Source organism: Fistularia commersonii, chromosome 1 (assembly GCF_037954325.1).
Source record: "Fistularia commersonii isolate RoL2024-O1a breed Wild chromosome 1, RoL_Fcom_v1.0, whole genome shotgun sequence".
Taxonomy (NCBI): domain Eukaryota; kingdom Metazoa; phylum Chordata; class Actinopteri; order Syngnathiformes; family Fistulariidae; genus Fistularia; species Fistularia commersonii.
In genome coordinates this window covers 18,530,836-18,555,757 of record NC_141284.1, presented here as the reverse complement: position 1 = coordinate 18,555,757, position 24,922 = coordinate 18,530,836, and the positions used below count along the sequence as shown (strand labels likewise).

At 43.0% G+C, this 24,922-nt stretch overlaps 1 protein-coding gene across 2 annotated transcripts in view; it reads right to left on the bottom strand.

The window, feature by feature from the left end:
* Positions 1 to 17,458: 17,458 nt before the first annotated feature.
* Positions 17,459 to 24,922, bottom strand: part of atrn (attractin) — a 128,450-nt gene continuing 120,986 nt past the window's right edge. For both annotated transcript variants that reach the window (XM_086152461.1, XM_086152471.1), the window contains exon 29: positions 17,459 to 17,810. In XM_086152461.1, coding sequence (XP_086008587.1) covers positions 17,686 to 17,810 — 125 coding nt within the window. In that variant the 3' untranslated portion in view covers positions 17,459 to 17,685. The remainder of the gene's footprint in view (positions 17,811 to 24,922) is intronic.

The following is a 24,922-nucleotide window of genomic DNA, read 5'->3' as shown; positions in this document are numbered from 1 at the left end:
GAGGCATTAGCACTTAAACCCCTTATCTTGATCCTTTATACGAACTTCTTTTTTTCCTTTCGGCTTTTCCCTTCAGGGGTCGCCACCGCAAATCAACCCTCTCCATCTAACCCTTTTCTCTGTATCCGCCTCTCTCACGCCAACTACCTTCATATCCTCTCTCTCTCTGCGTCCATAAATCTTCTCTTTGGTCTTCCTCTTGATTCCCAAACACCGATTGAGAGTTCGGTGGGAGATCATCAGGGGTGCTGTGGAAGGAAAGATTTGTAGAAAAATAATGTATTCATAGCAAATAATGTGTCTTTGTATGTCTATCTATGAAGGCACCATGCAGTAACAGGCAGAGAAGTTAAATGCTCTTCCACTAGATGGCAACAGGTAGTGAATTTACCTGTGTATCTACCTGCTGCTGCTCAAACAGCAGAGAAATTAGTGATGCTTCGAATGAGACAGCGGCAGGGATACACAACAGATAAATATTTTAAAAGAAAAAGTACTCAATCAGGACCTTCTGGTCCTGAAGAACATTCTGACCCAGATGAAGAGCTAAGTATGAGTAGTGTTCAGATGAAAGAGAAAAAGGTGAGCCCAAGACAATACAATGAAAGTTATAATGCGTTTGAATTCACTTTAACCGGGGAACCAATTCAGCCGATTCCATAATGCCTGGTGTGCCTGGTGTGTGGGGTAAAGCTGCTCAAACTCAAACACCATCTCCAAAGTAAACACCCTTCACTTCAAGATCACTATATTGTTCATCTGTGTAAACAAACCAACAAACAGGCAGTTTGAAGAAAACACCAAGATGAGTGAGAAAGCTCTGAAAGCTAGCTACAAAGTTGCTGAACTCATTGCTAAATCCAAACAGCCGAACACCGTGGCAGAGACATTTATATTACCCTCCTGCAAAATCAGAAGAAATGCTCTGCCCTGGTGCTGTTAAAGAAATTGCCCCAAACAACAGTTTCATTCTATTTCATTAAAAACATTTTTTACATATTTATTTGGTGGTGTGTCGTGGGATTTTCCTAATGTAAAATATGTGCCGTGACGCAAAAGACGCTGGTATACACTGCTCTTGACCTCATGCGTCTAACAATATGTTCACTATCCCTCCTCTGTACATGACCGAACCATCTCATTCTGGCTCTTCTGACCTTCTCTTCAAAACATGTGCTGTTCCTCTGATGGACTCATTCCTGATCCTATCCATCCTGGTCACTCCTAAAGAGAACCGTAACATCTTCATTTCTGCAACCTCTAGCTCTGCCTCCCGTCTTTTCGTCTATGTCACAGTTTCTAGGCCATACGGCATCGCTGGTCTCACCACTGTCTTGTACACCTTTCCTTTCCTTCTGGCTGATGGTCTTCTATCGCATAGTACTCCTGGCACTTTTCTCCACCCATTCCAACCTGCTTGGAATCGCTTCTTTACCTCTTTTCTACACTCTCCATTCCTCTGGACCAGGGGTTGGCAACCTTTAACACCCAAAGAGCCATTTGGACCCGGTTTCCACGGAAAAGAAAACACTTTTTGACGTCTAAAATAAAGGTACCACTGTATGTATTGCTTTTTTATATTTTGCCTACCTGTGGTTGAAAGCGTCAACAAATTGACGGCGTCTTGGCGGGTATACCGGCTTCCGCGAGTGTGACGTATATTTTGAGTGTCAAAAAATAATAAAAATAATTTTATTTTAATATCTCAAGATCACAACAATCTTCCAACTTTGAACTAAAATTTAAAAAAGGAACTAACACAAATAAAAAAAAAAACTTCAATCAAATAATTATAATTAATTTTTCCAAGACACTCAGAGCCGAATTGTATGGATGAAAGAGTCGTATACAGCTCCGGAGCCGCGGGTTGCCGACCCCTGCACTGGAGTGTTGACCCTAAGAACTTGAATTCCCCCAACCTCTTGATCTCCACTCCCTGTAGGCTCACCGTTGCAGCCGGGTACCTCCCATTCACACGCATATATTCTGCTTTGCTGTGACTAACCTTCATTCCTCTCCTTTCCAGCAAATACCTCCACCCCTCAAGATTTCCTCAACCTGTTCCCTGCTCTCGCCACAGATTACAATGAACTCTGGAAATATCATGGTCCTTGGAGATTCCTGTCTTACCTCATCTGTCAATGTGTCCATCACCACTGCAAACAAGAAAGGACTCAGAGCTGGTTCCTGATGAAGTCCCACCTCAACCTTGAACTTCTCTGTTACACCAACACCACACCTCACCACTGTCTCACAGCAAGCGTGCATGTCCTGCACCAGTCGAACATACTTCTCTGCTGCTCCAGACTTCCTCAAACAATACCAGAGATCCTCTGGTCTCATCCTTCCTGCCCTAGTACTCTCCTACCTATCTCCCTGATCACATCAGCTGAGTTGTCCAATCATCTGGAAGCCCTGACCACCCACAGCCTTTCTCAACTTCTCTCTGAAACCACGCAACGTTCCTCCCTTTTCAGCTTCCACCACTTTGTCCTCAGCTCTGCCTTTGTCCTCTTGATCTTCCTTGTCACCAGAGTCATCCTACAAACCACCATTTTATGCTGTCTGGCTACACTCTCACCAAGCACTACTTTGCAGTCACTGATCTCCTTCAGATTACCTCATCTTCAGAAGATGTAGTCTACCTGTGTGCTCCTACCTCCGCTCTCATAAGTTACCCTGTGTTACTGCCTTTCCTGGAAAAGGACTCACTACAGCCATTTCCATCCTTTTGCGAAGCCTACCTCCATCTGGCGCTCTGCATTCCTATCCTGTTTTCCCAAATCTGCTCATCACTTCTTCATCACCTCTAAAGCCTGAGCCAACATGCCCATTGAAGTCTGGACCAATTACCACCGTTACCTATCGGGATATTTTGCATTACTTCATCTATCTCATTCCAGAACTTCCCACCTGTGGGACATAGCCACTAACAACATTGAGCATCACACCCTCAATTGTTAGCCGAAAACATATCAGTCTATCTGACATTTTTCCCCTTCAGAACATTCCTAACACTCCTCCCTCAAGATAAATCCTACCCAATTTCTCTTCCTGTGAGTACCATGATAGTACAACTTAAAACCTGCTCCCAAGCTTCTAGCCGTACTACCTTTCCACCTTGCTTCTCTGCATCATGTCAACCGACTCTATTATTTCCTGTCATCGTCCCAATGTCAAGTCCCTTCTCTCAGTCCCAGACTCTTGCCTTTCCTTGTCTCTCTCTGCTTCCGAACACGCCGTCCTCCTCTCCTTATTTGACCCATGGTAGCCCAATTTCCACTGGCACCATGTAGGTTATTGGCACTAATGGTGGTCGTTGTTAACCCGGACCTTGACCGATCCGATATGAGATTCTTAGATTCATATATTTGGTTTTGGCTCAAGTTATACGCCGCATGCCCTTCCTGACGCACCCTAGGCATGTAACCGGCTCAGAGAGGCACTGGCTTGTGCCCCCCTGAGGCACAAGAAAGCAATGCATTATTTTCCCATTTTGCCACATGTCAGAAATGGTGTTTTAGTGCTTCACCCACGCCCCTAATTCAGTAAACTACATTGTAATAAACACTCACCACCACTTTTGTTTTTTGGCAGCATTTTGGTTTTCAGAGTGTCATCATCCTTTGCGGAGTCCCATCTCCTTTGTTTATTGTCGGTTACATTCCCGCCGAATCTTATTGCAACACCAATGACTGTGAGTTGTCTACCCAGCAGAGCAAAGCTTGAATAGAAGAAGAAAGCAGAGGGGGCGGCAGTTTTGCCAGAGCTGGCACCCAATCTCACAAATATGTTGGGAAACAAAAGCTGTCAGTGATATTGAGTGCCACTCTTGTGCTGCATTTATGGTCTCCTAAACAGTGGGGGGACATGACCCGTACTATGTCTCACTTCATGCAGATCAAGAGAACTCTGGCATTCCCTTGTGTTCTGGAGTTTACTGAATCAACTCATTTGTTATTTCCATCAATTTTGCGGCGAATAGTTACTGTTAGTATAAAGTAAGCGTTTGCATACAATAATTTGCTATGTTACACCCCACGGTTGTGTTGAATGTGAACAATTCCGAGATGAAGATCAGTCTTTCCGTAGTTCTTGACAAAACCCGAAAAGGAGGTAAAATCATATCTATTAGCTTAGACAAGAGCACGAGAGTTGCATATTTCTTATCTCTGCTAATGTGTCATGGGCTGATGGCGCGGCCAGAACTTTCTTGGAATATTCATTCATTATTTATACCAGTCAGGGTCGCAGGGGGGCGGGAGCATATCCCGGCTATCATTGGGTAGGAGGCAGGGTTCACTCAGGACCGGTTGCCAAAGGAACACATAGAGAGACAAGCGTTCTCATTCTTGGTTTCACACGTCATAAAGACAAACAACTATTCTCTCGCTCATTCACACCTCTGGGAATTTAAGTGTCTCAAGTTATACTGCATGTTCTTGGCATTTGGGAGAAAACTGCAGAATTCATCTTGCTGTGAGGCTAAACACTGGAAACATCCCATAACAAATACAAATTTTGATTTGAAATAATCACATTGCTGAAACATTAGATTATTCATATGGAATTTAAACAAGTTTGTCCTTTCTTGTCATTTTCTTTATTTCTATGATAAACTATATATATATAAATGCATTATAAACTGTTGCTATTGGAAGCAGCACTGCCAGTTACGGCAATATGGTTCACAGCCGCTAAAATCAACATTTTGGGAATAGAAACACAATACAAGAGGAAATTATTTGGAATCATTGGAACCAAACGGATTATAGTGGGGAAACATGGAGGAGATCAAATGATCAGAAACATCACTGAATACCATCATCACACCTCCAAGGTGTTTATGTTGAATTACGTTATGGAAATCGAAATTGCCATCTTGTCGCGTGTTGTTTATATACATGTTTGTTTTGCCAGTGGGGGGGGGGAGTTAAACTGTCCACCACATTTCCAATTCCAACTTCTGAATGGAAGGGGTTATGTGAATGGAATAGAAGGGGTTATGTGAATAAAACTCAGATTTTAAATTGTGAGAGTGCGTGCGTGTTTGGTTACAGTCTATTCCCTAGCGGAATGTAATTTGTCAGGATGTTATAGTACAGTGTTACTGTACTATATCTTCTCCACAGTATGTACCATATATATGATGCCTATAATACTCATAAGTTGGGAAAATAATAATAAAAAATGATAGTGATAATGGAAAAAAAAAATCCAAAGTTTTGCTTTTTATATGTCAGATGGGGGATAATCCCCGAGACTCATCCCGATACTTTGGGGGCACGAAGGTGCGCATCAGAAACATTAATAAAATTAGGGTGTAAAGAAAGCACCGTGTTTCCTAAAGGTTGTTAGGGAAAGAGCAGCTGTGGGCGGGGCTGCCGGGCGTGGGACCTCCTGGGGCAGGGAGTGGAAAGTAACAAGGAGCCAAAGCCAGGACGTCTCTGCCAGCTTGAAGATAAACCCCCACAAACATCATTTAACCTCCTTGTCCTCATATGAGGACAGACACATTTTGAGTCCTTCACGCATGGGAAACATCAGCATACACATCACACAGATGTTGCATTGATGAATTTTTCTATTTTTTTATTTTATGTATTAATTTCTTTATTTGTGCACCTACTATTGGCAGCTGAAGACAAATGAGGCAAAATCTCTTTCATTTTTCACATGTTGATGACACCGGTGGTCCATCATAGCGGAAGCACAATTAGCATAATAACCACTGACATACCCGCTAAGGAGGACGTGAGTATTTGAGGACGCCAATGGAGAGAGAAGGAAAAGCCCTAATAGCTTAGGGTTGTTAATATCCCGTTAAATGAACCATTTTTCCCTATCAGTGGACATCTTTTTTTTCTCCTGTTTTTTCTTTGCTAAATCTACTTCCTGTCAGCAAAGTGTTTGATTTTTGTTCTCATCGGCGTAAATTTTACATTTTGATCTCACGTATATTGTTTTTGTTTTTTTATTTCATTTTTTTTATTGTACAGGTGTGAAAATCTCGATGAGAGCTAGACGATGAAAGGTACATGGCAATTCGCAAGTACTCATTGGACAGTGGGTTTTAACACCTGAGGAGCAAAACTACGCAGTTTGGTAGTTAAGTATACAATCGAATGCTTTTCCATGAATACTTTTGGAGGATATCTGTTTGTTTGCTGAAACCGAAACCGCGCTTGGTTTGAAGCGAGAGTTTGTATTTTTGATGCAACGCCACAGACCACTGACATGAGTCCACAAAGATACACCTTCTGTCCCCATTTAAGGACATTTTTTATTTTTTTTCAAAAGCAGTGCTTTGTTTCTAGACTTACTCCCATTCTTCTGATCTGAGAAATTGTAAAAAGTATGCAGATCTAAAGTCGGAGTTTTTAATTTTTCTTAGGATTTTTTTTTTTTTTTTACGTTTTGAAAAAAATCTTCATCATGGTTTGGCTGGAGTCGCCACAAACGGGTCCTCCAGCTGTTGCTGTTGCAGGCGGTAATCAACATTAAGTGCTGCATTCTGGGTCACCGGCTATGTGGGCCAGGCCTCCCACAGGCCCACTCACTGGTACTGTGCCATAAGCAGATGACATCAGACCACTGGAAGGATGAGGGGCAGAACCCAATGTTTGGGTTCCATCAGTTGTTAGAGAAGTTTTTTGACCATTTTATCTGGTAATCTGGAGACAAGGGTTGTTTGTCTTCTGTCAACTTAACGGAGGAGGCGATCAGCAGCAATTATATGGAGAAATCACAGACCTCTGAATCAGGATGAAGGTTTTATCTTTCCCTCGGATTTGCGTAATTTACATCAGACTGCCATCAGACAAATATGTGTAATAACAATCCAATAAGAGTCGGACAACCATCAGACGACAATGATGTCACATGATTATAGTGATAGATAGATAGATAGATAGATAGATAGATAGATAGATAGATAGATAGATAGATAGATAGATAGATAGATAGATAGATAGATAGATAGATAGATAGATAGATAGATAGATAGATAGATAGATAGATAGATCAATGGTTCCTCTGTAATCTTTCAACTCACCACCTTGATAACGCCAACAGCACAGAATCCTGGAGGAACAAAACCAGCTGAAGACCTTCTCCTCCATCATCTCCTCCTCCTCCTCCTCCCTGTTCTCCCTCCTTAAATTCTTCTCCACCTCTTCTTCCTTGTCCTTGATCTTCTCCTCCATTTTCTCCTTCACACACTCTTCCTCCTCCTCCATCTATCTGCTCCTCAGCCGTTCACTCTGCCACAGTGAAAAGCGTGGCTCTAACAGTCAAGAGTTGAATTTGCTTTGACCTAAAAACCTGAATAGTTCATATTACATGATGAATGAAGGAGAAATTCTGGAGGAAATATAAAATACATATCAGGGCTGGAACTTTAACACGTTTATTATGATTCATTAATTACAGAAAAAAAGGCGTTTAGAAAATGAACGTATTTCAAGAGCATTTTTGTGTGTGTGTTGAAAACCCCTTTTTTTATCATTACAATTTATCCCTTATTAATCTCTGTCGTGAAATTCAGTCCCTGCAATAAACCCATCATGGATGAACCATGAGCAGCAGGCATGCTGTCCACCGGTGCCAGGGGACGATTGCTCTACCTCCTGCCCCGCGCCGCCAACAGAAGTCTGAGAAGCTGAGAAGTTGCAAAGTTTCACAAAAGGCTAATTTGTGCATTTATTTTGTTACAAAAACATTCTTACTTTTAATATTCTAATCAAATTTTTTTATTCCAAATTATAACTAATCCACAACACAGAACCGGAACCAAACTCAAGCCAACAGTATTAACGGCTGCAATGCCTGTTGGCACTGCTCCCCTCTCTGTTTTCACATAATGGTATGGTCCCATGTCATCAGATGTGATTGGCCGCATGGCGGCCATGCTGGCCAATCAAAACAAAGAGGGCCGAGCACTGTGAGAGCTGAGCTCTGATGATTCACTTTTGTGCAAGGCACATCACTACTGCGGCGGTTGCACGTGTATGAGTTTGTTTCACCTCTAGTTGCCCTCAGTTCTCATTTGAAGACATAGAATTTTGACAGAAAAACAATTACAAAACACACTCTTCAGGGACACACTCCACTTAGATAATATCGATAATATCCTTTGAATTACCCCCCCCCCCCCCCCCCCCACACACACACACACACACAATGGATACATGCAATTCTTCACTGCGTTTCCTGTTATCTGGCCGCCTTCATCTGGTAGTGTGCATTGAGATGCATTGAAAGATGATGCATTGTCGAGATGCATTGTCGGGGTTGTGTTGTCTGCTCAGGCAATCCAAGGTTCAGCAGCCCTCTTTATGTACCCCCCTCCCCCCACACACACACTTTTGATGTTATACTAAAATCAATTGTTCTCACGATACTAGGTGTCCGAAGAAATTATTGTTTTTTTTTTTTGCTTGCTTTTCAAGTCCTTGTAAAACCATATAACTTTGAAAGCATAACACTGAAAATCAGTGTCACATTTGATCAACGTTACTCCTGTCATGTGATCATTTAATTCAATTTTTATGAGAATGTTTACCGGCGAAAAGTCACGCAGATATAAGGAGAACGTGCAAACTCCACGCAGAAAGGTCCCCTTGTCGGAGTTGAACCAGAGCCCTTCGTGCTGAGAGGCCGAAGCCATCACCACTGCATGCTCTGCCCTATACATACATATATATATATGTATATATAGGTGTGTGTGTGTGTGTGTGTGTGTGTGTATATATATACGTATATATGTACGAAAACACACTCGTATTTCTCATTTGTCATTTGTATATAAATATACATATATCCCATCTGTTGTTTTAACGTGAATAATCCATGCGTTTGAACTGCGAACAACCCTGCAGGCCACACATATCAAATGCAAGCTGGAAAAAAAGAAACGAAAACGAGACTTGTGATGTTCTCGTGTAATTACACTGATAAGACAATCTGACAGGGAGGCTTTCGGAGCGCAGGGGACCTCCTCTGGGGAACATCAGTGAGCCGGAGTGACAGAACCACAAGAGTTATCGGGAGGGAACCGCGTCAAACAGCTGTTGAAGATCTTACACTCATTGGCGGGGGAAATGGAGCACTTCCTACTTCATATCCTGAGCGAGTTTAAGGCTGCGCAAGTCAGAGCTCTCCCTTGCGGCTAGAAAGTTCCTGGTTCTAACAGGTGGTCGACGAAGTTCGCTCTGTGTGGGCTCTACATGTTCTGCTACATCTGTGGTGGAAAAACATACACGACATAAATTAAAACTACATTAAAAACAAGGAAGATTTACCGCGGAAAAAGAAGTTTCCTTTTTCAATGACAGCTGCAACAGGTGCCTGCAGTCCAGTGCACAGCTGAGGCAGGAAAGCTATTAAATGTGACAAACAAGATCCTATGATTTTGTGAAATCAGATATTTTTACTGACTGATTGGGAAAAAGGGACGAATAACCTTCATCACATTAATAAAGATGGAGGATATTAGCTGCATTTTTTTTTTTTCTTATATCTCCAAACCGTTGCAGGACTGGACATTGTTGCTCCGGCCAGAGTTTGATTTGATACGATTTGATCAATCCTGTTACCTGTGAACAATCATCAAGTGCAATCGGTAAATGTATGATCACCAGTCTTTTGTCGTTTAAAGAAACCAGTGGGTTAGCGTGCACTCCAGGTCTTTTCAACATTGGTAACCATGGAAACAGTTGTGCAGTACGTCCTTGATTGTGGCTTTTACAAGCAGTTGTTGTTCACGAACATTTTTCTATTGCTTGTGGAACAGTGGTGAGTGCGACTCCCGTGAAGGTTAAGAAAAAAAGACAAATGGCGAGTTTTTTGGATTTTCACATTTAATAATAGACAAAAATGTTCTGTCATTCTTTTATGTACATCAGTAATTACAAGTTCAATAAGCTATTTATCCTCAAGTTTCTTCAGCCTCTAGTGATGCTTGTTTGTCTTTACATTTGCTCATCTTACATACAAAATAAGCGTTTTTTTTTCTACTTTTTCTTTTTATCTGAGTCACATCTTAAAAGCCTGCAGAGATTCGCCATTTTTTTCAACTGTTCAACAGAAAGTCATTCACAATACTTTTCGATTTACAAAAAATATATAATGATACTAATAAAATAAAAAAGGAAAGATCAGTTGCTAAATTATACATATTAACAAACAATTTCCTTAGTATATATATACATACATACACATATATATATATATTTATTTTCGTATGTATATATATATATGGTCAAATACAAAATTATCCATACCCCTGGGTTATGAATAATTTCTCTTGACTATATATGTACATACATATGCATACATACACACACACACACACACACATATATATATATGTATATATGTGTATATATAATGCCGCTATACAAGATGCAAAGAAAAAAAGGGCAACTCTTTAACAGTGACCTCGTTCTGACGCTTTAACCCTTTAAATATATCATTATTTGAATTCTTAACGCTGCCAGTGTTTGACAACAACTACTACTCCTGCGGCGTGTTTCTCTTTGCGTACATTAAACTACGGAGGCGGAAAACCAGGCCCAGCGCGGAGTCAGAAGGGTCACCCGGTAAAAGGTTGAGGCTTGGTAGCGACGCCATATCCCGTGCAGTGTCTCCCCGGGCGACGGCCACCAGGGCAAGCGGACGCTCCCAAGCAGCTCGTGGGACAGAAACGGCGGCGGGAGCTAATCGTGCAAATCATGTGAACTTTAGCACCCAGGAGGAGGGAGAGGATGTAACAATGTTCACGTGAGGAGGAGGATGTCGAGGCCGGGGAGAAATACCGGGTTTTTGTGCTCTTTGGCGCTGTAATTCGTCACCGCTGCGGAGTCGGCCAACCGTAGGTTGAAGTTCAAGACCCGGGGGCCGAAACAATAAATAAATAAATGAAATATTTCCATGACGCATATTTATACTTTAATTCATTTTCTGGATTTTGTTTGAATTATATTTCATATGAATGCCATGCTATGTTTTTTTTTAACCTTGATAATTAACAGGCCTCTTTCGTCTACAGGTCCTTTAATTCTGTTTATTTTGCCAGCTGTTAAAAAGATTTGTTTTTCATTTTCCTACTTTCATGCTCTTTAGAATTCAGTCTATGGGAAATGAATTTTGCGATTTGTTTGGTTTTCCCACGATATTTTTTGCAACATTTCTTGGAGCAAGTTATATTCCAACCAATTTTGAAATATTTCTGTCTTGAAAGTTTTATCTTTTCTATTAAAGTATGTAGCTAGTTATGTTTATGGATTCAGCCACTAAGGAGTGCACTGAGCCACCTCTGAACCAATGCAAGCTGCAACTTAAAATGGATAAATAAACCCATATATTGCAGTTTTTATTTCATTATTTCACACAAAAATCTCCTGCTGATTTTCAAAGCCTAAAACTTTACAAGATCAACTTCAGCAGTGACTTGAAAGAAGAAGTGTGTGTTTTTATTCTTTCTTTTCCTACCTAATGCACTTTCTCACACACACATGCGTGGCGTTAGCATTAGCATGCAACTACAGTCCTGCCAAAGTTTTCTCAGAGTGGAGCAGATGCAGAGCAGCAGGTGTAGAAACAATGTAAACAGCCCGGAATATAAATATTCAATGATGTATATCTTTTGTTTTGGTAAAAAAAGAAAAGAAAAAAAAAAACACTCATTTAATATTTTTTTCGACATAGCAACAATCAGCATACAGAGAACTCTGCCGAGTACCGCTGCAAAAGAAGCAGGGAAGGGAACAGGAAAGTTTGCAGGACTGAATCCAAGTCAGACACACAAACTCAAAATGCCTGAGGCGTCGCTCAGCGACGACCAGGCCACATCCAGTGGTGGGAACCAGCTATGGAGCTCTTTTTCTTTCTGAAGTGGGAAACTTCAAAAGCCGGACATGTAACCATTGAAAGGGACCTGGGAGGACTAATAAGCACAAATATGCTTTACTGTTTGTCAACTGCCAGAAGAAGAAAGAATGATTTCTTTAAAAATCACAATTTATAACACATATTAAGAAAGGGGTGCCGGCATTGCTTTAGTATTGCAATGCTTGCTCGGTTGATGACTTATACAGGTTACTCATGTTACCTTTGGCTCGGTACGGTATAAAGGGAAATTACACCACACTGTGCTTCCTCTGGGTGTACAGGACTGTCTCAGAAAATTTGAATATTGTGATAAAGTTCTTTATCTTCTGTAATGCAATTACAAAAACAAAAATGTCATACATTCTGGATTTATTACAAATCAACTGAAATATTGCAAGCCTTTTATTATTTTAAAATTGCTGATTATGGCTTACATCTTAAGAAAACTCAAAAATCCTATCTCAAAATATTACAATATCATGAAAAAGTAATTTTTGTTTTTTTTTAATTACATTACAGAAAATAAAGAACTTTATCATAATATTCTAATTTTCTGAGACAGTCCTGTAATTTCCAGTCCAAGGGAAACAAAAGGACAGATGTAAGTCTGGACAATTTTCCAAAGGACAAGAAGATAAGAAAGGAGTGGGAAACCTGCTTGTGGAAACACACAACTTCCTGAGGATCGGCGGCTGTGTTTTCGCCGCTTCTCTCCAGATGCATTTGACACATTTAGCAGAGCTAAGCTCCGGAAAGAGCTCACGAGTACTGCTAGTTTTAAACGGACACTAAAGGCAAATGCTTTGTCTACACTTTTCTTTCACAAGCATGCAAAAGGTCCTTGCAGAACGACTGAAGCCGGCTCGCAGAAATGTTACAGGCCCAAGACGCTGGATGTTCTCCCGCTAAGTTGTCAACAACTCAAAGGAGTAGCATCTGATGAGCGGGCACCGGCACGACGAGTCACCCAGTCAGTCGGCCCAGCAGTCCGTAAGTCTACAGTGAACAGCGGATGACAAATGTGGAGCTACTTATAACAGACGCTCTCCGTTAGCATCGCAACAAACTTGCCCTTCGTGTCTTTGCTCGCCTTTTTTTAAGCTCATTTTGACGCCAGACTTCAGCTTTATCCTCCTCTCTCACATCTCTCTCTCAGGTTCAAATGGGAAGGGCTGCACAGATTATATATTTTTGCACAACCTCATAATGTCAATAACCAAACATAAGTGCGATGTAAACAACAATGGCAGCACGAGCGTGAATTTTTTTTGATATGTTGAGAGATTTTGTTATCATTTTTATGTAGCTGGTATAGATATTAATCAAATAGGACAATAACACATCTTGATAACTGTGAATCCCTTTAAATGATACAATAGTGGTTGACCAATCAGGTGGTAAGATAATGTTTCATAATTCCAACATCTAGGATTCACTTTTAATTTGGTGGATAAGATAAAATGAACCGTTGATTTGAAATAAATATGCAGATGAGCTACTGAAAATGTTAGCTAATTCACTTAGCTAATTCTGTTTATCAGAAGTACATGTTTATAATCAGGTACAGGGAGAGAAAAAATGGTGGGAGGCAGATTTGGGCCGACGGACGTTCCCAGGGAAGGAAAGGATATAAAACAAAACTTGGTGGAACACAAGACAGAACATGGTAGAATTTAACTTGCACTTTAGGAAAACCATCCCGGGTCTGAATTGGATCGATGGGTTCTGTCAGGGGATTTTCAATACGCAGCTGTACCAGAAACATCTGCTTTACATTCAGCCTCAGTTATCACAGCAGGAGGAAGACATGTCTCTTCTCCATTAAGCTGGTCTCTTGACCAGCATAATGTTGATGATGAAGGGTCATGTGACTCGGGGGATACCTTCTCGCTTCTCAAGGGGAATGTTTTCACAAAAGAAATTCACCTGCCCTCAGTTAAAGGTGTTCTACGCTGCTAAAAAAATGTGCGTTGATTTCATCGGAACATTTTTCATTCCATAACTTGCAGTTTTTAAATCGGTGCTCATGCACAAAAATATTTTGCCCTTAAATTAAAAAAAAGTTTTTCTCAAAATGGGGAAAAAACCCATTAACCTTGAACTACTAAAGAATTCACTTGTAATTTTTCCGTTATGTCCATTTTAAGGTCTCTTAAAGCAGGGGTCCATAGACATATCCAGGTGGCCCGACCACAAAACCAAAGTGCCACGATGATTGAACCTTGTGGTTGAATCATTCAAGTGTGTAAATAAATTTCTTTTCAACTAAATTTTTCATTTATGACTTTTTTAAGTCATGACCTGTTACACAATTTCATTTTAGTTTTGGTTTAACTCATGACTTGTTCCTTTGTGTTTACATTCTTTCTGACCTGGCTGCTTTCTTACGGACGCCAAGACATTCTCAGAATATTTCTAGCAGATTTCCTTGATTATTTCAGAAGACAGCAAAAATTAAACAAGTGGATTTGCTGGGAAAGTGAAAGTGATTCACCGGTTGGGGAAAGTAATTTAGTAAATTTCTACCAGATAAATTATTTTAAGAATTTATTCCAAGTTCTGTTGATATTTATGCCTATCCCTCAGTCACAGAAATCCTTGCACTTTAAGGTGAAGGAAATGTCATGTTCATTTGAACGATGGTGGAAACACACTGATGTATTTTTCAGAGAAATCATAGACCAGCTAGAAAGAAAAAAAAAAAAAAGAAGAAAAGAGTCAAGTTTCCAGATGCCTCTTACATTGCAAACTGCTGCCTTTTTTCCCCTAGCATTTTACAACCCAGGTCGGTTTTTCTTTTTTTTTTTTTTGTTGGAATTAAGTCCGGGCTCAAAACAACGGCCGTTGAGCTGCCAACAGGTGAGCAAAGCTGGTGGTCAAGGAGCTTCTGGGAGGTGGAAAAAAAAAGCCAAAATCGTGAAGAATAAAACTCCCACAGATGTCATCCTTCAGTCCCCAGCAGGCAGAAACAAACTGCGCTTTAATGCGACTGGACTTTTTCTTAGTTGTGTGTGTGCTTTATTTTTTTAAATCAACTTTCCAAACTGGCCTGATGGATTTATTTGGCAGCATGAAAACTCAAAAAAAAAAAAAAAAAAAAAAAAGTACGACCTACTACAGCGGCTGTGTCTTCATGGAATCAAATTAAGTAAGAAGAAAAAAGAAGTTAAAGTGGTGAAGGAGCTGTGATTCCTTGGCGGCAGCAGGAGTTCGGACACTCCTTTCGGCCTCCCCGGACAGTGCCGGGGTCGTTGGGATGGGTGTGTGATGGAACGTCCAGCTCCCCATAATTAAAGAGTGTCAACTTTGTTCATGCTTTATGCTCTGACCTTTTCCCGGCTCTAACAGTATGGCCTTTAACCAAGCGGCAAGTTGCTGCAGCGTGACGAGTGTGAGCGCGTGTGCATGTGAGAGACGGAAAGCGGGGACACATAGCCTTTTTGGGGCCAGAATGCCGCTTATTAAAAATCCTTCCATTACCATTCTCCTCTGAAAGGGTGAGGAGTTAATAACTTTTGAGGTGGAAGGAGATACAGTCTCTGTGGTGTGTGTGTGTGTGTGTGTGTGTGTGTGTTTGTGGCTCCAGTTGGTCACGTGAAACACACGTGAAATATGGCCACAGACACACAGTTATTAGGCAGGATAACTGAGCGCCATATGCTGACTAGCGCTGGGGTTCGATGTAAACCAGCAGCTTCAGTTTTTCTTCCCTGTCTACTTTTTTCTGCTGTTTTTTCCTCAGTTTTTCAATGTTGCAAAAACAAAAAACAAAGGAACCAGTGACATTGCGGAAGGACTGTGGAGACCGAGTAGAAGGAAACAAGCAAAACAAAAAGAAGTTGGAAATAATTCCAGGCAGCAGCTCAGTGAAGCTGATATTTCTTTCTCTCTTTTTCTATTGCAGAGAAGTCCAGATCTTCTCCTATAAAACTGGAATAAGAGGAAAAGATTATTTTCCTTGACAGAGCAGAATAAGTCGGTTACTCACAGTAACCATGGGGACCAATTCTGACAAAACCTTAAAACTCTCAGGCATCTGAAAATGTGTATAAGCAGCAGGTAGAGGGAATCAGCTGGGAGTGGCATGTAAACTGAATGGAAATAAGATGTGCTTTCGTGGAAACGGATGCTGAGCAGTGAGAACCGGGCACCGACCCACCGGCCGCGTTGTCTCGATGTAAATCATTTAATACTGAGTTTTGTATCGCGTTTCCCTCAGCATGCAGATTGGGCAAAAAAATGCAGAAGAAGAAAAAATTGCATCTCTGCGGATGGCACCCCCATGTGGACCCACCGTCTGGCTTCCTGAACCTGGTCCTGCATAAAACTGGCCTGAAGTAATCAAGTAACAAGCCTGAGTGGAGTTACACATTTGATAAAATCTGACTTAGGTGGGCTGAGGCGGAGACAAAGGATCTGTTAGCTATCGCTGGCAGGCCTTTCCTAAGGAACCAGACTCAGTCCTCTTAAAGTGCAAAGAAAAAAAAAAAAAGAAACTCCATTCCTTTTGGTTGACCCCGGGGTGCTCGTGGCGCGGGCCCACGGTGGCGAGAGAACCTTAAGAACCGTCCATAAAAACACTGTCAAAGGGTCCAGAAGGGTCTCACTCTGTTTGCACCTGTGCCGCTGAAATATAGAGAAAAATATGGACTTGTCACAATACCAGAGCCCCCCCCCGAACCTCTACCCGCCCGTCAGATGGCCTTTCACCGTATCGCTCGGCTCAGGTGGTCGGAGGATCCATAACCGGCACAGCCGGCGCTGCCCGGTGGCCGTCGTGCAAACACCGCAGGAGTTTTGTTCATTACCCGGTCTAATGTAGTGTGTCTGTGTATGTGTATGTGCGTGTTGCTCATGCCGCGACAGTAGCAGTAATTAGCTGGAAACGTTTCAACGGGTGCCGGCTCTCAGTTCGGACACGGGGCCGGCCAGGCGGCCGGCCACGGGAGCGTCTGCCAGACGAGCGCCACGTTTTTTTTTTTTTCTGTCTTGCCTAGTCAGATGGTCCACGAAAGACGGACTGAGAGAGAACGAGGGGTTAGCCAATCGCAGGCAAAGCTCCAGACTGGCCAAAGAGGAGAAGACACGGAGGCCCATTAGTGACGCTTGGGGCTTGTTAGATGGCGGCCCCCTGCGGCCAATCCTCGTCAAAGGAAGACAGAACATGCTGTTCTCTCGCTCAGAAGTTGATGCTATGCACAACGCCGGTGACATTTGGCCTCCTGGCCGTGCTGCCGGGCGCGACAGTAGGCGACAAGTAGGGTCGCTAATGGTTACAAGGGTCCAGGAGAAGTGTGTGTATGTGTGTATGTTCATGTGTGTGTGCAGCTGGAAAAAGGAAAAATCTGGTTTGTTCCTGCTTTGGAAACCAAAACTAAAAAAGAAAAAACAAAAAGGAAACAAACAAAAACAAAAAAACAATAAGTTAGGTAGAGGGTCTCCTCTAGCAGCAAGCCACTCTGACCAGGCGGGGTCCGACCCATGTCAATGTTTTTGCCCCCCCCCCCCGCCCGCCCGCCCGCCAGCCAGCCCCTGCCCCCGCCACCCCATCCCCCTGAGCCCAGTTTCAGTTCGGAGAGTCAGACAGGAGGAGCGGGTGGAGAAAGTCAGCCCCCCCCCCTATAATGTTCCTGTTCTGCCTCCCAGCATGCACCTCTTCCTGATGGGCCAGAGCAGGCAGAAGTCTCTGGAGGAGGAGGAGGGGGAATGGGGGGGTTCAGGCCAGGCGAGGCAGGGGCGGGCCGATGGAAGGGGGGGTGCAGGACGCCGGAAGGTGGGTGGGGGCGGGCGTGGTCAGATGCAGGTGGACGGCTGTGCAGTGGGCTGCTGTTTGCGGTTCCGGAGGCCCCCCGACTTCTCCTTGTATCCAACGCACATCTGCTGCGACACGTCCACCAGGGCGCTAGCCACGGCGAGACCTGCACACCCACACACACATACACAAATAGAGATATCAATACTGTGAGTTAAGACAAGTGTGTGAGAAGAGAATGATTAGGTCTTTTTTAAAGAACATGAATTAAATGCCCGTACATGCACAAATAGACGACACAAAGGTGTGAATATGTAAATGCAAGTTCGTCACTTTGAAAAATCTTTAGAACATGTTGCTGCTGACCTCCTGGCCAGGTCACCTTTTCAAAAGAGATCCTGATCTCAGTGGGTTTTTTGCCTGGTTGAATAAAGGTTAATGAATATATGAAGTATCTTACGTCGGTATTCCCAGAGGTGAAAGTAAAGCGGGTTTAGGACTTTCATCGTTCAGTTGTTCTAACAGTTTTGAAAGAAATGCAAGAAACAATGTAAGTATTTCACTCTAGTGCCACCGGTAGGTCAACGACCAACAACTTTTCAGGGTGTGTGTAACTATTTAACTATTTAACATTGGAACCCTCCAGGTTTTGACTCTTCCTGGAGGTGTGTCAGGTCGCCCCCCTGTATGGTTTTAAATAGTAAACATGAAGGCAAACTTTAAAAATGGCGATTCATACCAAAAAAAGGCACATTGGACATTACATTGGCTAATTTCAACGAAAGGAGGAGAGTAACTGTGCAGAGTGCTGCCTGGGCCGGACAAATGTTTCCGGCGTGCCTCATCTTCTGAGTTCTCTGATCGAGATCCGGCTCAAGATGGCCGTTCTGCTTTCTGTTTGGCTATTTAAGGCCCATAAATACTCCACGTGAAGCATGGTATTTTTTTCTTGCTTCCAGGGCAGCCAAAACAACAATGCAATCCTTTTGGTCTTGACATTTCATACTTTGGGAGAAACTTGGGCGTAGAACGCTGGAAGACGTCCTCCTAGGTCACAGCCATACATTACACGTGCAAAGAAACAACAACAGAGATGACGCGACAGCGCCATGCTGGTGGCAAACCCAATAAGTCACGTTGGTGGTGGTCGAGCTGTTGCAGCGAGGCGTACAGAACTGGGACTGACTCCCTCCCCCGCCATTCTTCTTTATCTCTACACGCCGTTTGGCCTTTGTGAATTTGTTGCCAAGCTATCAGATGCTCTCTTCTGTGCACAACATGCAGGCTACCTCTTTCCACGAATAACTACCCACTTGCGCATTTTTGAATTTCTTGTGTGCCAGAGCCTTTCGCCCAGCCGCCCGTCCTCAACTAGACTTCTCCCCTCGTAAGCGAACGCTAGCGCCTCCTGCCTGTTCCTGCCCAGCATCTGTTGACCTGTTCACCTGGTCAAAGTAACTTGCTGTCTCAAACTATGCTTGTTTCAGAGTCCTGTGTCTGTGTGACGGTCCTACCGCAGATCCGTGACAAATTGGTTGGTAAATTCTTACAGAATATATTGATATAGCTATATATTATATACACACTCATCTTTCAAGTTCTTTCCTTGCTCCAGCAGCTTCTGTCATATTTTGACAGTATTTCTTTACTTCCCATCCTGCTCCAACATCAACACACTACATTGTGGCTTTGTGCCAGTGTGTACAGTAAAAAATGTAAAATAGCACACGCGCTCACACACACAGACACACAAAGACACGCACACACACACACACACACACACACACACGCAGGTGGTGTGATCACAGCCTGGCACTGCAGGCCATGATTAACTTACACCACACTTCATTAACATTTTTTAATACTCTCTGGGCCATAAAATCCCAATAAGCTCCATTTATCTGCAATGATGGATGAATTTAGCCCGATCAAACACACATATAGCTGGCGGCCAAACACACACTCTTCGGGGACGCACTCCACATAGATAATATCCTATGAATTAGCCCATACATGCAATTCTTCACTGTATTTCCTTTTATCTGGTCCTTTCATCTAGAAGTGTGTGTGTGTGTGTGTGTGTGTGTGTGTGATACAAGAAACTAAGTAGTATAGAGTGCATCTAGAACATAAAATTTGCTTACGTATGATCTGTTGTGTAGGACTTGGTGTTGGTATCCCTTGATGAAATCATAGCACGTCTGCACACATGAATGTACACCAATTCTACTCAAATGCAGCTGCTTATGAAATGTTTCCGAATGATGTGTTCAGGGACATTAAAAGTTTGAAAGACCGTGAAAAATTTTCAATGAAAAATGATTTTGAATGAAAATGAAAAATTTGTTCCATCCATCTATCCACCCATCTTTTTTGAGAGATTATTCTTAAGAGATGGAAACCTGGATTAGCATATTTTCAGGTAATTTCCCAAGCATCTTATTTTTCTGCTAATTTAAGGCCAACTTTCACAGTTTTTCAACGTACTCTTATGATTTGTTCAGATGAAGTTCTTCGTTATTCTTTTTCAGTGATATTTGGTCAGCAGTGATGATTTCAGGACACACAAGCACAGAAACATTAATTTTTTTTATTTACTCTCTGCAGACTGCGATAAGCTGTGTTCTCTATCCTATTCAGTTGCGAATTGCAGATCTCTTGCACTTTTTTTTGGGCCTTTTGTTTTTTGATAAATAAATGATAATAAATAATTTGATAAATAAAATACGTTCACAAAGGAATTTTTTTTTTTTTTTTTTGTGAGAAAAAAATAATAATGAAATTAAGTAACACACTCCGAGCCCGGCCCCCATGCATTGCATTTTAAAAGCCTCAAATGAGGACACAAGGACAATGCATTACAACAGGAATGGGGGGGAGCTAGCCGGAGACAGAGGATGGGAGGAATTTAGAAGGGGGGAGTGGGGGGGGGGGGGGGTCCCAGGAAACTGAGGCAGTTTGTTGTGACAAAAAAGGACTTGTTAAGGACTAATTAAGCAGCGCAGCAGGCCAATGGGGGGTGAGGAGAGGGGAGGGGGGATACAAGGCACTGACAAAAAAAAAGTTCTTGTTCCGAGTCCTTGAAGGAGATGACAGAGAGAAGCGGAGAGAAAGAAATAAAAGAGATGATAAAACGATCGGAGCACTCCGTCTCCCCCATTGCAGTCTCAGAGAGTGAGATGGGGGTGGGTGGGAGTGCGTAAGGAAAGGGTGGCAGAGCGGTGGATGAAAAGAGGGAATGAAATTCTAAATTCTCTGGTGCTATCAGAAAGTGAGGGAAAGAAAGAAAAGGAGGAGAAAGAAAAAAAAAAGTGACTTTTTTTTAAAGTACAGAGATGAACAGGATGAGATGCTGAAAACGGGAGAAACAGAAAAACAAGAGAAAACAACTCTTGAGAGGTAAAGGAGGGGCGGTGGAGCCAGGGATGGCTCAGAAGCCTGGGTTTTCAAGTATCGCCGTGGCTGCGCACAGCAAACACAAAGTGGGGGGGCAGAGGGAGGGAGAGAGAAAGAAGGGACAAAGAAAGAGACAGATAGAGTGGGTAAGAGTGGGATAAAGTGGGAGACAGACAAAAAGAGGGAGAGTCTCTCTTCAAACTCCTGCCTGGACAATCAGTGTCTGCTCCAAACAGGGTTTGATCATGTTTTCATGTTTAGTTTACTTTCACCAGTTTAGTTCTTCTTTCCTGTGTTTACTTTTCTGACCTGACTCATGGATTCTATATTCCTTTTAAATCTGCTGAACTACTGAAAACAACACACGACATTTTAAATTATTTCTCAGGAGCTAAATTTGATCAAATCTATACTTCTCCAAGCTAATCTATGACTTTATATTTTTGTTTTGCTCTGAAACTGTATTTCAAATTTAGGAAATATTTGGCTGCGAACTATACCTGTGTTTCTACAAGAACTGGGACAACAACACCCACATTGCTGAAGGCTACTCTGGCAGAACATTGATGCCTAGCGGTGGAGGAGATACACCACCAGGAGGAAGCAGACAGGTGTGCCATAGCTGTATCCCAAGCCATGCAATGCTGCTGGCCAAGGTGGGGTGCTGTAGAAAGGAGGAGGATAGCTTGGAGCGAGCTGTGGAACGTGATTGGCCAAAATGCTGAGTTTTACCATCAGAGCCACATATGATGTCCAGCCCACTCCTACCAACCTACATATCTGGTTTGAAAAGGATCCAGCCTGTCTCCACTGTCCTGCCCCAGCAACCATGAAGCACATCTTGGTGGGGTGTAAGACGAGCCTTACTCAAGGTAGATACACCTGGTGCCGCAAGCAAGTGCTTAGGTGCCTAGCTGCTGCATCGGAGAGAAAGAGGGTAACCAGCAACGCCATGTCCCTAGAGACCCGGACTATTTCCTGGCAACCAACATCCTTCGTCCAGGAAAGGGAGAGACGGCCGACCAATCTTTCGCCTCAAGAGTCATGCCCACTGAATATAGCCCGGGACTGGGAAATGCAAGCAGACTTAAGTCAGAGGCTCACCTTCCCAGCCGAAATCGCAGTGACAAACCTGCTCAGTGACCTGGTCCTCTGGTCTAAATCCTGTCAACGCATCTTCATTGCAGAGTTGACAGCTGACAGGGAAAAAGGCTGCAATATGTAAACTTGTCGGCCGAAGTAGAGGACTGGGAATGTATATGTGTGTCCAGTGGAAGTGGGCTGCAGAGGCTATGTATGTCTGTGGAGGTTCTCGGTTATCCAGGTCATGGTGAATTCTCGTTGAAATCTTCCTGTCTTGGCAACTGGACTTTGGTCTAAGTCTAGGTTTGCCACCATAACCGAGACCCGCCCAAAAACCTGGCAGTAATATTCGGAAACTCCCCATAATTCATTAGAACTGAAGAAGCCTCTCGGATGAGGGGGGAAATATCTTCAAGTTAAGAAATTCAAGTCCAGTTGCTGAGACGAGAAGATTTTGACAGAGGCTTTGTGGCTAGTTCCACCTCAAGGCTACTAAAGGAGGTTCAGATCCAGGGAGAGGCTCAAAGGAAAACTATTAAAAAGCTTGACATTACAATCGATAGAAGTGGCCAATGGCTGTGGCTGAAGCGGAAGGAGACGGTATGGGTGGCCAAGTGACCATATGACGCTTCCAGGGTGACACATACCCAGGTCCCAGCCTGTGGTGGGGAAGCCTTAGCTAAGGGTGTATTTTGAAAAGAGGGCGGAACATCCAATGAGGCAGGGAAACACAACTAATGAGGTGTTGCAATGGAGTTGCCAGCTGGTCATCCCCCACTCCGGCTCAACCCAAGAAAACATCTCAGTCCCCATCCAGGAGGACATCAAACTCCAAAATCATCTATCCCTATGGGTTCCAATCCTAGATACTAACCCAACCCATCACTTCTTCATCGCATTTATTACCTGCACCAACACGTCCAGTGAAGTCTCCATCCTTCAACAATCTCTCATTCCTCAGTCTGAATCATGTCACCTAAAACGCTTTGAAATTTTCCTTCTCCTCCAACTCACATCCCTCCTAAAAGTCTGAACAAAATGCACCTTCAGGATCACTTGTACTCTTCCTTTCAATACCATGGCAACTTAAAACCTCCTAAGTTTCTGGCCTCTCCAATTGAAGTTCCTGGACACAGTATATCCACCCTTTCTCTCAGCAAGTCAACCACCTCTTGTCTTTCCTTTTTTCTCTCTGCTTCTGAACTCGCCTTCCTCCTCTCCTTCTTCCACACAAAGCAGCCCAATAGCCACTGGTACCCTAAAGGTAGGTCATCTGCACCAGTGGCAATTGTTGACAACTCAGGCCTTGCCTGATCTGATGTGAAAGTCAAAAGTGCCAATTCACATATTTAGTTTGGCATAATTTTCACGCCGGTATTTTCAAAAACAGCACCACTCAAAAGCTCAAACCCCATCTGAAAGAACATCTCCAACACCAGCATTGTGCTGATTTATCAGGGGATACTTACATGTAGTCCTAGCAACCATTCAATGTAAGACCACATTTGTAATTGTTCTGTTACAACATGGACAAGGACTCGGACTCGATTGTCAGTAAACTTCGCAAAACTCTGTCATCATAGAGAATATTTGGGCTTTCACGACTGTGGCTGACTCGAAGAAATAAAACGCCATGACCCCACCCACTCCCCACCCCCCCCGTCTTCTCCACCCTCGCTTTTAAACAAAAATAATTCAATAATTTGAAAAAGAATAAATAAAATAAAGAATAAATATTGTCACAATTCAGCCTCCCCCTCCCTCCCCTCACGTCTCAAACGCCCGCCCTGATTCGCCGCCTCCTGTCATCTTGGCAGAAAAGAAATAAATCTCTTTGATGGGAAAATATCCGGTAGCCGCTGTTTATGTTTCCCCTCGTCAGACAAATTTGGGGGCATTTATTGTGGTTTGACTGACAGCCCTGCAGCCTCAGCCCCGGGGAGTTGCCACTCGGCACTGACAGGTGGCATTTACCAGGCGCAATCAACATCCCATCACCAGGCAGCAGGTCCAAAAGCATTGGGCACAACTGGCACCTTTGAACCGGCAGAGAACACAGTTAAGTGGCGGGAAACAGAAGGTTTTTTTTTCATTTTCTCAAATGAGGGTCACACGGCCTCCAGGTACAACTGCGTCTGTATGATCCTCTAACAGGATGACAGTTTGATGAGCATCCGTTGATATCCCAAGGTCAAGGGTCACTCATTCAAAAATGATGACGGCCTAAAGTCAAGACAGGTAGTTCTTGAGAGGCGTCAAAGATGCCATCTTCCTCAAACTGGAGATCTAGTTGCTACATTGAGATTTTACAAGGAACCATGAGCCGATATGACGGAGAACCCTCATGGACACAATATTCTGCATGGGATTGGCAGTGTCACAAGAACAAGGAACCAGAAAATTAAGCGATCGCTCAATAAGGCATCACTAACTTTGTTGGTGTCCAACCAGGGATCTCGCCTGAGCTCTGGAAACTTTTTCCAGGATGTTGCCCTCATGAGCAATCCTTGACTTTCCCATCATATGCCGTGGATTTTGGAGCTGGCAAGCGATGACTCGACCCATCCGGCACATCCAACTCAATTTGACGCATTATTTCTACCGTTCTTCTAAAAGCTTATGGTAGTCTATCGTAGTTTCCAGTTAGTTCCTGAATAGAGCTTTGAATTGCGGTGTTAAGAAAATAAATAAAAATCGTGTTTTCAAGGAGACGCTGGTTGGATGACCCCAGGCAGGCTTTGACATCTGTCCTTTCAGGGTTAGTTCTGACGGACCTTCTGATATCGAAGAAGTGACATT